At 39.0% G+C, this 12,781-nt stretch overlaps 1 protein-coding gene across 5 annotated transcripts; it reads right to left on the bottom strand.

Moving 5' to 3' along the window:
- Positions 1 to 7,981: 7,981 nt before the first annotated feature.
- LOC111271694 (uncharacterized) lies at positions 7,982 to 12,236 on the bottom strand. 5 transcript variants are annotated; one of them, XM_022852636.2, is made up of 7 exons: positions 12,108 to 12,236; positions 11,085 to 11,784; positions 10,526 to 10,618; positions 9,964 to 10,190; positions 9,393 to 9,608; positions 9,013 to 9,138; positions 7,982 to 8,733 (listed from the first exon to the last, which is right to left on the bottom strand). In XM_022852636.2, the coding sequence occupies exons 2-7, from the start codon at positions 11,721 to 11,723 to the stop codon at positions 8,640 to 8,642; spliced, it is 1,395 nt and encodes a 464-aa protein (XP_022708371.1). In that variant the 5' UTR covers positions 11,724 to 11,784; positions 12,108 to 12,236; the 3' UTR covers positions 7,982 to 8,639. The 5 variants fall into 5 exon arrangements, with proteins under 5 accessions (XP_022708371.1, XP_022708373.1, XP_086829129.1 ...); XM_022852638.2 differs by having other exon boundaries at positions 9,042 to 9,138; XM_086973003.1 differs by having other exon boundaries at positions 9,013 to 9,134.
- Between the last annotated feature and the right edge of the window lie 545 nt (positions 12,237 to 12,781).

Genomic DNA, 12,781 nt, shown 5'->3' with positions numbered 1-12,781 from the left:
AATTTGAAAATACAGCTAGAGAACATTGCAATATAAGTCATTTAAAAATTAGCAGACACAGCAAAAAACATGGGTAGCAACTTTGGGCAGAAAGGCCCAAATTAATGAAAACGCTACAAAAGCCAGTTTTATCAAAATGACGAACCCCATTTAAAAAAGACAGGGTGTAGTTCCAGTAAGAAGAAAGCCAATCAACATCATTATTCGCCGTTTAGAACGAGTCAATTTTTCATATTATTGTCGAAATGAAGTTCAACTTTTCTGCACGAAAACCCTTAAAATTACATCTTATACTTGTGAACATTGAAAATGTCAGGGCTACCGTCTCCCATTCGGCTATCTGGCCCTTTAACTTCTGCTGGCAGGTGTTTGAAGACTTAATCTTTCCGGCTCACGGGACAACTGACAGGCTCCTTTCTTTTATAATAAAAACGTCTTACCAAACTACAACATTTCCCCGTTGAGTTTTTTAAATGTACTTAGAGAGCTGCCATCAAAGGCTCTAGATTACGATACAGAATGAGAGATATAGAATGTTTGTGATATTTGACGTCGCTGTTCCATTGGTGGTTTCTGTTTTAGACGTTGGAATTACTGTGTCTACCATGCGAGCCACGTAAAGTTAATTTGTTCCCGCTGCTTCGGATCGTATGTGCACCGTATTTCGCACAAAATCTATAGATCGGCCACCAACAGAGTTCATTCATCTATCCAACGCAGATCCGTAAGCAACGTTTTTAGGCTACAAAAAAAAATATTTGCTCTCACACAGTCCTAAACAAACACAGGTTCTAGTAAAGCTAATGCAAATATCGAATTACACCGTGATCAGATAGGATCAAATAAATACTTTATTTTTGTTCTAAACTAATGTGATTTCTGTCCTATTTGAATCCCCACAAACGCAGGCGGACCGTGGGGTTCAACGAGTACACTTCAGATCAACTTATTCTTGTTTATGGGGTCAAGTAGCTGAAAAACCTCCTACGAATGAAATGAACTTAAAACTACTAATTCGTATTTGAATTATTTAGTTGCAGCTTCCCAATTCTGGCGTTTGTGGATCGTCACTCTCTTCGTAAGGGTAACAGGATGTAGGCTGGTCCAGCTTTTATCGCGGGCGATTGTAAGATTTCCATTTTCTATATACACTACAAGCTAACACCTGGCAAGGACCGCCATCAAGGATAAGACCAGAATGATTGTTGGGGATGAAGTACATTAAACCGTTCCACAAAGAAGCGTAACATTTGCGGCTTTAACAAGTACTTCTTCGATATAATATTTGACCCAGGAGGCGTCAGTGTCAAACTGCCAAGGGGCGAAAAAGCGGTTGAATATTATCGCGCCATTTTGCCCTTAAGTGTCGCTTCAACAGCAAAGTGTGTCTGTTCCCGATTCTGTACATTTAGTGGGCAAACATGTTATCACTGCACCATCAGAAAGACTCATCGCCGAAACCTAGGGGTCTTCTATCTGTCTCCGTATAACGGTCATAGGCTAATTAACATTGGCGTGCTTTACGGCCTATTTTTTTTATGGCTAACCCAAAAATCTAGTTTTTTTTTTCCGCAGAGAAACGAGCTTGCAAAGAGACATTTCATGTCAACATACAGAGTTAAATGTACATTTGAATTCTCAAATGAGATGACTTAAGTCGCCGGGCTTATTGATCCTTTTTATTCGACGCAACCCTGAGTTTTGCGATTTTGCTCATAATAATATCAACACTTTTTTATGCTGCTCTACAGTGTTGAAAAATTGAAGTTCCTCTTGTGTAAAAAAAACGGGTAGTCGTTTTTACAGTACAACAAGGAGCTGTAAACGGTTTGACTAGTTTATGGTTTCATCTGATCATCATGTAAGTTCCTGACCTTGATGTCCCTGATAACCAAGTCTGCGTTTCAGCACAATGTCGCTTGGTGGACGTCTTATATATAGATATATATATATATATACACATATATATATACATATACAAATTGCTTGAAGCGATAATGAAATTACAGTCATGTATTTGCTTAGTTATTGGAAAAAAAAACAGCAAACGTTTGTTTGCTATACAACAAATTACACAACTGTCGTGTTGTTGTCCGACACGTAATAATTGTATAATCGAATAAATAGAACTTTTCTTTATGGACGAATTCATCCGGACGAAATATTTTTGTTATGCAAAACACTTCGCGGAAAGGGCTGATATGGAATATTCTTATGGATTCCCGAAGTTAAATATATTCCTGGTTGTTTTTTTGTCTTGAGAGGAACCGCTACTCGTTTCGGACAACCGTTTCAACCGTAATCCGTTTGCAGAGAAGCCTTCACACAAAAGCCTTCGATCCATTATGGACTTCCTGAAACCACTATTAAAGGAACCGACGGCCAGAGAAGGAACTGACTCAATACTGTTCCAAGAATTGGTGAAAAAGGACAGCCGCCAATTCGAAGGTTCAATGTCGGATTGCGTTTCTGCAATATCCAACAGAGAAAACTAAACCGATTACCTACGGCCTCTGTTTAGCTTTCTCAATATGTGACATTAGCATTTTTATCTGTAGGTCTGTTTCGCTCAATTTTACTGAATGATTACTTGTTACGTTACGTTGCGTTTGGAACTCTTCAGAAGTCAGCTACGAACCTTAGTTGACGGAGCGGTGTTGTAGACGAACGTAACAACGAGCTTCATTCTTCAGAGATTAGCGTATTACCGATTACGGAAGAAGTCTCTGAGCAGTGGTGATTCCGTGGTTTTAATAGAACAAAAATAACTACACGCCACCTGGAACGAACGCCTATAATAGATATTCGATAATACTTTTAAACGTCTTAAATTCAGAAGTGTTGCTTAAGGATTAAAAAGGTTCGGACACTGGATCTAAGAAGAAGAGCAGATTGTTGCAAGACAATCGTGGTATCTATTATTATAGCAGACTCATCTAGATTCAGGGACAGCGGAGGTTCAATTGCATCTTCTTGGCTATCTAAAAAGAAAGGTAGAATATTTTTTTTTTATATATACACACAGAACCTTTACTACACGCCATATATAGCAAGCGCTGTTGATTCGAGAACGGAAGTAGTATACGCCTTAGTTAAAAAAAAAAGACAAAATTCTATCGCCCAATGCGTTGCATCATAATTAGAACTAACATTAGCCTTGTACGCGATAATCTATTATAATAACAATAATAATAACTACGATACAAATAGGTGGCGTGCGAGAGGACAGGCAGGTGATTTTTTCAAAGAAAGGATAGGCTGGATATCTCATGCATTTCCCAACGACGTTAAAAGCCAAGCAAGATCTTGCAAACAGGAACGTCTATGCACTTGTGTAAACTTTAGTTTCAAGTGCGATCTAAAACTATCTTCTACTATCTAGCAGAGGCTCCTTAAAAGCGTCCTTATTTACCCACGATTGCTTTCAAAGCAGTCGTGATAGCAGCAAGTGCTTCCAGGAAGATGTCACCTTAAGTACAGGCCTGTTTATTGGACCTAGAATCTTTGTTGAGACGGGTATACATCAAGAACGAGCAGCTATTTCTGAAAGAACTTACTACGACGTTATGTTGATACACACGTGTCTATACTTAAAGAAGGACTCTTTTGGCTCTGTTATGCCGACTAACTATTAGATTTACCATGAACTTATATTTATCATGAAAATAAGTGCGTTGAACGCCTGAATTGTTTGTCTTTCCGCAAAGATGATGGAGCGAGAAAACTATTCAGCCGTTGCAACACCTACAGACTTGAAACAAGTAACCGAACCTGGGATTTTTTTTATTTGATTTGTTCGTATTTTAAGATAACGACCCCAATATAACCGTTTATAGTGAAACGGATCGTTGACCTCATTCTATAAACGAACGCTATTAAAGCAGAGTAAACATTTAGGCAATAGGTACAATTCAAGCTATCCTTTACGTCTCGTAGATGTTGTCTAGCAGACCACTTTTGCGACAGACTTGTGCCATTGCCTAGGAAAAGGCCGTCTCGTCTTCACTAGAACAAAGGGAGGATATAACAAGATTTTACGTAAAAAGACTTTTATTCTAAGTCAAAGCAGGAAAAGCACAATACGACCCATCAAACGATTCCAGTTTGTTTATCTGGACCCTTAACAATAATACAGCAGAATATGAGACGCCAGAGGTAGCCGACCGTCGAATAGTCGTATCATATATATATATATATATATATATATATATATATATATATATATATATTCAATTCAAAAGCCCTTTTCTCTTGCCCAATGACTTTACAAGCAACGTTTATAGAATTGCAACTTCTACCCCATCTCAATAATACACCGCACTTCTGATAAAAATTTCGATGTAATCATCTTTGATCGAGCTCGTGAGCACGTTAGTGGGGAATTTTTCCCTCCGAAGAATAACCGACTGCGACACCTGTAGTTTTACTATGAGAACGAATGCACCTTTGAGGCTCGGAATAATGATGCCCAATGACGAAAATACCTTTGTCATTGGGCTTATAATTCAATTTTTTGGTCGAGTCACATCCCAAGCATAGACGCGCTACGTTTTATAGATGGGATACTGCACTCGTTTGAGTCCATACGAACAAGTACACAAGCCGACCTCTGGTGGAACCTCTTCCTCGCATCACAGAGGAGTTTGAAGTATGACTTAGAACGATTATACTTCGTTAACGCCTAAAGCGGATTGTACGTAACGATAAATATACAGCTATAGTGAATTAATTCGACAATAACAAGATGATGTACGTACTGTAAGTACTTAATATACACAAGCTTTAGAAAATTTCATTCCTGCAGTGGTCATAAACATTTGTATGTGGACCTCCACCAAGCATCAGTGTTACGTACGAAGAGACAAACCGAATTTTAAAAAAGATTCGCACGTCAAGAATCACATTGAAGATATTAAACGATCACGTACATAACGCACGATAATACTGAGCTTGTTATTCTGATAACATCTAGTTCTCTTTGCCTGGCTGGGTCTTCGTCAGGAACTAATTGGTGGGGAACGGAAAAGACTCTTGTCTTGCGTGATGTGATGTTGAATTGAAGAAAATGCATCAACCGGCTTATATTTGTTTATGGTTCGTTCCAGTGTAAAATAATGTAACTTATCCGCAAAGTTGTCTCATCCATGCCGTCATGTCAACATATAAGTGAAGGCACCAAATCACCTTTGCTCCATACCCATGTTGGACAATAGCCATTTCCGCGACGCTTGCGTGCTGGTCGGTTAAAGGAGGCAGAAGACAACGGGTGGGTGGCAGATAGCAAGGCATGCGGAGAAACGGTATGGCCCGGCAGCAGTAGCAGCTGTAGCGGCCGTCGCCATCATGCCGCTGCGAGCATTCGAGGACATTGCTTCCATCGACTTAGATCACTCGACAACTGGGCACTTCAGTTGGGCCAGGCAGCTACCACAGTCAGCAGCAACGCGTTTAAATAACTTGGAAGGGCGACTGCCGCACGGTACGCACCGGTTGAAGGAGCGTGCTGTTGAGCCGCTTCCAATGAACTTCTAGCTAGCCGTTACCGCGGCTGTCATTGGCTTGGCTTTGCCACTTCTCAGGCTCTCCCTTGCCACAGTAAGCCCTAATATGCAAGAACTTGGTATCTACGTCAGATTAGAAGTTGTCCGCGTCAGAAAACAGAATAATGTAACTCTGGAAGCTAGCAAAGGCAAGCTTCAATGGAAAGATTGCTGCTATCGATGCTGCTTTTGCGATATGGCAGCAGTACAGTATCAAAGTATATATATTTATATTAACTCACATTAGTAGCGACGGCAACAGGGCCTAACAGCGAATAGCTGCCTTGGCAGACTGGCAAAGTTTGGCGCTATACCGTCCTCCTGCTGCCACCAGGCGGTGGTGAGAAAAACTAACCTCCTGAGAGTTCTTCACTATCATGTGAAGTTGTGTGGTTTCATCTGAATCCTCGCCATCGTCACCCTTCAGCTCACCGCACATTTCGAAAAAGTGTCTCTTGTACAAAGTCAATGTTAATGTGGGATTCAAGGCAGGTTTGCTAAATTGCCAGAAACCAAGGACTATAAAATAGCATACGCATTTATCGTAACGCTATGATTACGTAGAACTCTGAGGTTATACGGCTGTTTGCTTTTTTTTGGGATTCTTAACTTTTTTACTGAGCCAACTTTGACTACAAAATGTATATGGGAGTTTAGATTAAGTGACACCTGCTTGTCCCTGAGGATTGAAAAAACAAACAGCTTCGATGATGGTTACCGTTAATGCTGTTCTTTTATTCAATATTCTGAATCACAAGCGTGCTACAGACACTAACAGCACTTGTTTATCGTTTACTGGTAATTAGGAACAGTTGAATAAAAAACATTAATTAAATAAAGTTAAACATGTTGAAATGTTTGCGGTGGTGAATAAAAACCAGCGTTTTTTCCTGTTGTTGGCTTCTATCTGAGACTGCAAAAAGAAAATCCGAATAGAACACAGAGCTGGATTTTACAAAGGGAAATACAAAGTCGAAGTATATATTGTGGAACTTTACCAACGACTAAATCAAGACACGTAAGTTCAATTTCGTCTATTATGGGAAAACGTCTTGCCTCTCCTGTCGATTGACTCTCCACCAAAGGCAGCGCGTATTTTTCTAGGAGTCGATGGTTGTCTTATACGATGAGCCAGATCTACCAATTCTAGGACTGTCTGAAGTATTAAGTGTGTTATGCTTCATTTTGATTTCTAACTACTTAAATGAGTGCTACATAGATCAGCGTACAATTATCAAATATTATAGGGAAGGGATCGCTTATCTGAAAAATCCGTAATAAGCGTCACACTGTTCTTCACAGGCAGTTGTTTAAATATCACAAATGCAATCGTGCTCCGAAGAAATGTACCGTCCCATTTTGGAAAGCGGTATAGGGCGTCCTTTTAAGGGTTTTCATTGCGCTAAGTATTTCGAGCAGCAATATCTATATTAAGGTACATACTCGCTTCTTGGGTAGCTTCAGTGATTTTTTGAAGAAGTAATGCGTATGAACGTGAATATATTGTTTACCGTTAATATTACAAACTGCACTCCGTAAACTCTTCTACCGCTCACTGTTTATTATTAACGAAATTATGTTTTTTCTGCAATTCATACACGGTCGGTTTCGCTTTGAACTTTTCTAAGATATTAACACGTGTAGTTATAGACACTTGTTCTAGTATGGATCGACAAAAAAAAAACAACATTAAAGCAAACTGAAAACCCACAAAAGGTTTCGCGTTGGGGATTGATGACAAGCCTCTGTCAAACGCAGAAAAATAGAAAGTTGGCCATTTGTTGCGTTAGGAAGCTGGTTACTTTCTTTTTGCTTTTTAAGAAAAAAAAAAGTAACGAAGAATAGTTAGTTTCGGCCAATAGCTGTTCGATCTATTCAGTTCTATACCTTATCAGCATAAAACGATTAAAGGCTCACTTTCCTATGTGAAACATTGTTGTATTACACGCTAGAAGGCTGAGCAGTCCTATCCTGCCACGGGTCTCGAAGCAAGCGATGGAGAAGTCCTTTCGAGTAGTACCTGATGTATAGTAGCATATTGTTCTCCTAAACAACACGATGTTATACGTTTAGACCTTAGGGCTGTTGTGTGAAGCTGTGAAACATTAAACTATGAATATTAGACGTCTGTCTGCAACCAGCCTTAGCGGAAAAACTAGCACAAACATCTATACAACTAACATCGCGTCGATTATCACTTATATAAAAGCATTCGAATGTTTTCGAAATTATACCTAGTTCACAATGGAACTACACGTTGTTTTTTCCTTTCCCGAAAGAAACGATTAGTTATGGGCCTTCTACTTCAATCTAACAAGTTGATGTTTGATATAAAAAGAATAATAATAGTTTGTTTTGTAGATATTGCAAAGATTGTATGATGATCGGATCAATTGTCCTTGTGACAGCGAGCTGTTACCTAAAAAAGGAAAAGAGATGAATAAAACCTACGGGTGCAAAGCTTGGCTTTGTCATGACTTAATATTTTTCAATTTATTCCTTCAACATTGCGACTACGCAAAAGATTTCAGATTGATATAGTTCAGCAAACAAATCCTAGTTAATCGTCTTTTTTAATCAAAAAAAAAAGGACCGCAATTTAACAATAACAATAACCTAATTAAGGTTCTACCTACGTAACTTATTGCTGTATCGCAAAAGAAGAAGGGAATAGGGATTGTGGCGTTAAAAGCGAATTACTTTTTTCAGTGATTTTTTTTCCCGAATTAAAATAGCTAAGGCTTCGATAACTGCTGTTCCTGTTCCACGAATTTCCACATTTCTATTTCCTGCTACTAATAGATTTGGCGTAATCTTGGTAGTATTATCACAAGTTTATCTCTTTTTCAAGTTACATTTAGATAAAACAATGCGTGCATAAATACGAGACGTTTCCTAAATAAAAAAATACGATGTTTTCAGGATTGATCACCTTCCAAGGTTACATGACGCTTGAAAATGCTGGCTGCCTTCTCAAATAAGGCGTGACGCTACAACAAAAAACCTCAGATTTGTATACTGACTTTTTACAAATAGACATTTACTATTTGCAATAAACAATCTGAATCCGTTGCGTAGCAGTAAAAAACGACAGTTAGTTCATGCTGTAAATAACTTCATGTTCCTCGTGTACATGTTTCGGAAGGCGCAGATAGACTCGATTAGTTTGCTCCATTCAGATGTCCTTAATTGACTGAAAATTGCATAGAAGAAGAAATATTACGATCCTTAATAGCAAATCCACTATTCATCTTCCCAGATTTTAGTAGAATAAGACGTTCGTACAGACCGGGATATGTCACTAGTGAAATAGTGGCATGGCAAAAATTGTTTGCAGATAACCGTTTGTTGGCCTACGGCCTCCAATGGCCAACCTGCTCCTTGGCCTATATATCCTAGCTGTTTATGATATTTTAATGAAGATGTTAACGTGATCAAATGTTAGGCTAATTGAAATAAATGGAAGTCCAACCTGCACAAGGTAGTGGGGTCTGCTAGTACCTGTGCAGGCCGCGTTAAGGCGTTGACGTCTGCAGAAATGCAGACCGACACAGACAAGAGTTCCTGGATGTGAGTGACCACTTGCGTCTCGCACTGCCTTAAAATATTGTAAGGACATAAAGCTCTTAGAAAAAATTATGATGAATTAATGGTTATAAGTTATTTCTTTACACCGACCTATAATAAGATTACTTTTCTGTGATCCACACATCAAATTTATTTTATAATATATTTGCGTCTTAAAGTATCCGTTCAGACTGAGTATGCACTATTCTGCAACACTTTTTTTTATTGTAAGGAATGCCTGGCAGAGCGGAGAATCAAGCCTGCCGCAAATAAGTTGTCTTTTACCTTATATCAGCACTATTAGTAGCTGAGTTCGCTTTTTTCATCAGCACCTTAAGTTGTAACCACATTTCCAAGTATTCGTTCAAGCCGGGACAATTTGCGTGAAGCTTTAGGTTAACGCCGTTATGGCCTCGAAACGTGTGTTCTACAGATGATCGAAGACAGCGTAATAGTTTTGGCCATTGTTTCGACACCTCTGGAAGTTGTAGCCGACGTCGCCTAGAATTGGACATTGATGCAAAGGGAATTGTATACAAGCAGACCTTAGTAATTAAAGAACTAAATTGAGCTGTAAATGCTGAAAATAATAACAAATTTCCGTATGGAAAGAAGATGTTTGCGTTTTGCAAGCATTAACTTCTTAGAGAATAATCCTTAAAGGCCTCAGCAGGCAGATCTTGCATAAGCTGGTGGGTCAACTGCGCCTAAAAAATATCGGCGTAAATTTTAGTATACAGTTGTTCCTAATTGTTAATGGTACCGTCGCAGAACTGGTAAATGGAGCGATATTGTTATTTTCGTGGTTTTATAAGGTATAGATTTATAAGGACTTAATTGCAGACCGAAAGCTTACGTCATAATGGTGACTTTCAATACGTTTGCGGACGGCGAAGTGCAGTTATATTCAGTAGCAGGTAGAGTACCTTGAACTGCAGCCTCTGAAATGTTTCGAGATGAACTGCAACGTTGGGGGCGATCATTTAAACTGAGATGTGAGCTATAATCTTTATAAGGCTCGTCCATATTTCCGTTCAAAATAGATGCGATCAACTGAGGTTCCGTGCTGGACACCCAAGCCATCTGAGTAATAGAAAAAGATTTAGTATCCGTTATTTCAACAGTCAGTGGGTTTCTTCAACGATTTATTGCAATACTAAAGTCTTTTGTGTACATTCATTAAACTGTTAGGGCTCACTGACACAAGATTAATAACGAGAACGGGTAAGTATAGTCCTATTGCAAACTGGCAAGCTGTAGAAACAGCCAGTGCTGAATAATTTCGAAAATTTTATAAAATAAACTAATAATAGGTGCCTCGCGAAGGTCCTCGTGTGAATAATTTAAAATATTCACTTCTAACTTGCGCATTTCTTAAACATATTATGTTGTGCACTTTACCTCGTGACAATACCTACCGATGATCCGTTATTTAATGGACACACACTATGTTTTTCCTTGACGGATCGTCGAACTCCTTTCTGCGAATGATTATTTCCATTGGATGATTCCTATTGAATTACAATAAAAACAGAACAGAGACGTTTGCGTGTTTTGCTGCTCAGAAAATTTACTATTAATAGAAAAAGTGTTTTTCTAGGTGTAATTATCCGTAAGTGAACCTATGAATTGTATATTTTTCAGACCATTCTCGCTCCATCCTTGTATAACACTGTGTTATTTCAGTATTGTGCGTAGAAACAGCGTTACTCATTTTGCTATATGGTTCCACTAGCTGTCTATGACAAAATACGATGAGGAAACATTTGGAACTTAGCCAGGTGTAAAAAAAACGATGATTCTTTCTTATTTTTGGCCTTTTACTGTTTTCCTATTAGCATTACGAAACAACAATATGAACTTCGGAAACATAAACAGGTTACGTTTAGACCCCAGAATGCGTACATTACCGTTGTTCATTATTTGAATTTGCCTTCAGTCAGTTTACGCACTCTGCATCGCTTTCAACATACTTACCAACAGCATGAAGTCTTTGTGGTACTTTTTAGACGCAGACTCTTCTTCGATAGAGTACAGCCTTTTTCGAGACTCATGTTCAATCTGACCTAACACCCTGGTGGGCGACAGGTCTTGAAAGGGCCGCTTACTCGCTGCATAGTCGTTCACGTCACTGCTCGTGCTCCTGCCGGGTGTAAATTCCTTTCTATAGGAACTCCGCTTGTCTACTGGTGACTCCTGACTCGATCGTTGGTGTTGTTGGAGTATCTCAACATCTTTTCGAGAACACGTGAGATCTGCATCGTGTCCTTCGGTTCTACCTCGCATCTCTCGACTTTGATCTTCTCCGTAGGAAATATCTCCCATGTCAGCGCGTTGATCATCACCAATTGTTAAGTTCATCTCACAGTCTATAAATGCTTTCGATGAGTATTTTTGCGGTAGGTTTAAACAAGTTTCTCCTCGTTGTTGGTGCAAAAATTTTTCAACTGCACTCTTTAGTTTTGCACAGTGATCAACAATGCGCCTGTTGTCATCACTTGTATGCACCATGTTGATTTTTTCAGGCGAGGTTGTAGGAGTATCTTTAACAGCTCTCCGAAGCAAGTCTTGTGTGGCAAAGATATCCTCCCCTGATATATTTGTACTTGGTAACATCGCTGAGCGTCTTTGTCGACGATTTCGGCAGTCACTTGGTGCGAATCTTCCCGAAAGCCAGCTATTATTAATAATGTTTCGTCATCAGATCCGCGTCTATCACTTACATGCTAACACCTACTGGAGCTGTCGGTCTCAGACTGTACTATAATACAACTGGAGTATAATTCATTAGTAGCTTATAGTTTATAGTTAAGACTTTGACTAAACCTGCTAGTTACTTTATCTAGATTGACGTTTTTACGTCATCGTAGCAAAAAAAAAAAAAAACTAAATGACTCGAATGAATACTGACTGCCGCAATGATTCGGATACACTAGAATATTTTCGAAATTTGCCATTATCATAATAATTCGTTGTGACATGAAGCATAGCATAACTTACTATTGTGCAAATGGCGCATAAGAAAACTTGGACAGTCCAGGTCGAACTTTTCGTTAGATAATCATGTTGAACATGTGGTTATTGTCATAGACCGCACCAGGCCTACTAAACAACTGATTGTGACTTTGGAACAACACGTATCCAAAACAGAGACATCTGCCCAGAGGCAGACTCGCACATATGAAAACATTCCCTGCACGTAGCGCGGTTTATCCCTGTATAACTAATGGTATGTAGTTCACACCAAGCTAAAGAGTGCTCTGAGTGTCTCTGCTTTGACACGAAAACTTGAGAGTAACGGGTTTAAGGTTTAGGGGAGGGAGTCAACAGTGCAAGTTAATGAATATCGTTATACTCACGATGTTAAGTTGAATCGATGGGCGTATAAGAGGATATAGTATACATAAAAATTCTTAAAGACGATATCCGCTAGCATTCCAGACTGTGGTACGAACCAAAAATCATGAAGTCGTCATTGTTTTGAACAGCATTACACGCTTAGCTAAACCTAAGTGATAGATAAGGGCTCAAGTATTCGTATAACGACCGCTAGATTAAAAAAAAAAAACAAATAGTTCGGTGCAAATTAGACGAGCTTTCAGAAACACGCATTTCTACCCATCATCTGTTACTGAAAGTCTGTGTTTATTTGTTTTATCAAGATAGTCTGTCTA

Source organism: Varroa jacobsoni, unplaced genomic scaffold (genome assembly GCF_002532875.2).
Source record: "Varroa jacobsoni isolate VJ856 unplaced genomic scaffold, vjacob_1.0 contig00877, whole genome shotgun sequence".
NCBI lineage: Eukaryota > Metazoa > Arthropoda > Arachnida > Mesostigmata > Varroidae > Varroa > Varroa jacobsoni.
The sequence above is the reverse complement of the archived record's forward strand: the minus strand, read 5'-3'. Positions and strand labels throughout refer to the sequence as shown.

What these genes read in the sequence shown, in the direction of transcription:
- LOC111271694 (XM_022852636.2), bottom strand. Translation starts at nt 11,723, where the DNA reads ATGTTACCAAGTACAAATATATCAGGGGAGGATATCTTTGCCACACAA. An exon ending in TTGAAAGTCACCATTATGAC is followed by an intron (nt 9,609 to 9,963) that starts GTAAGCTTTCGG and finishes GTCCAATTCTAG; the next exon opens with GCGACGTCGGCTACAACTTC. An exon ending in GACCCCACTACCTTGTGCAG is followed by an intron (nt 8,734 to 9,012) that starts GTTGGACTTCCA and finishes TGCAATTTTCAG; the next exon opens with TCAATTAAGGACATCTGAAT.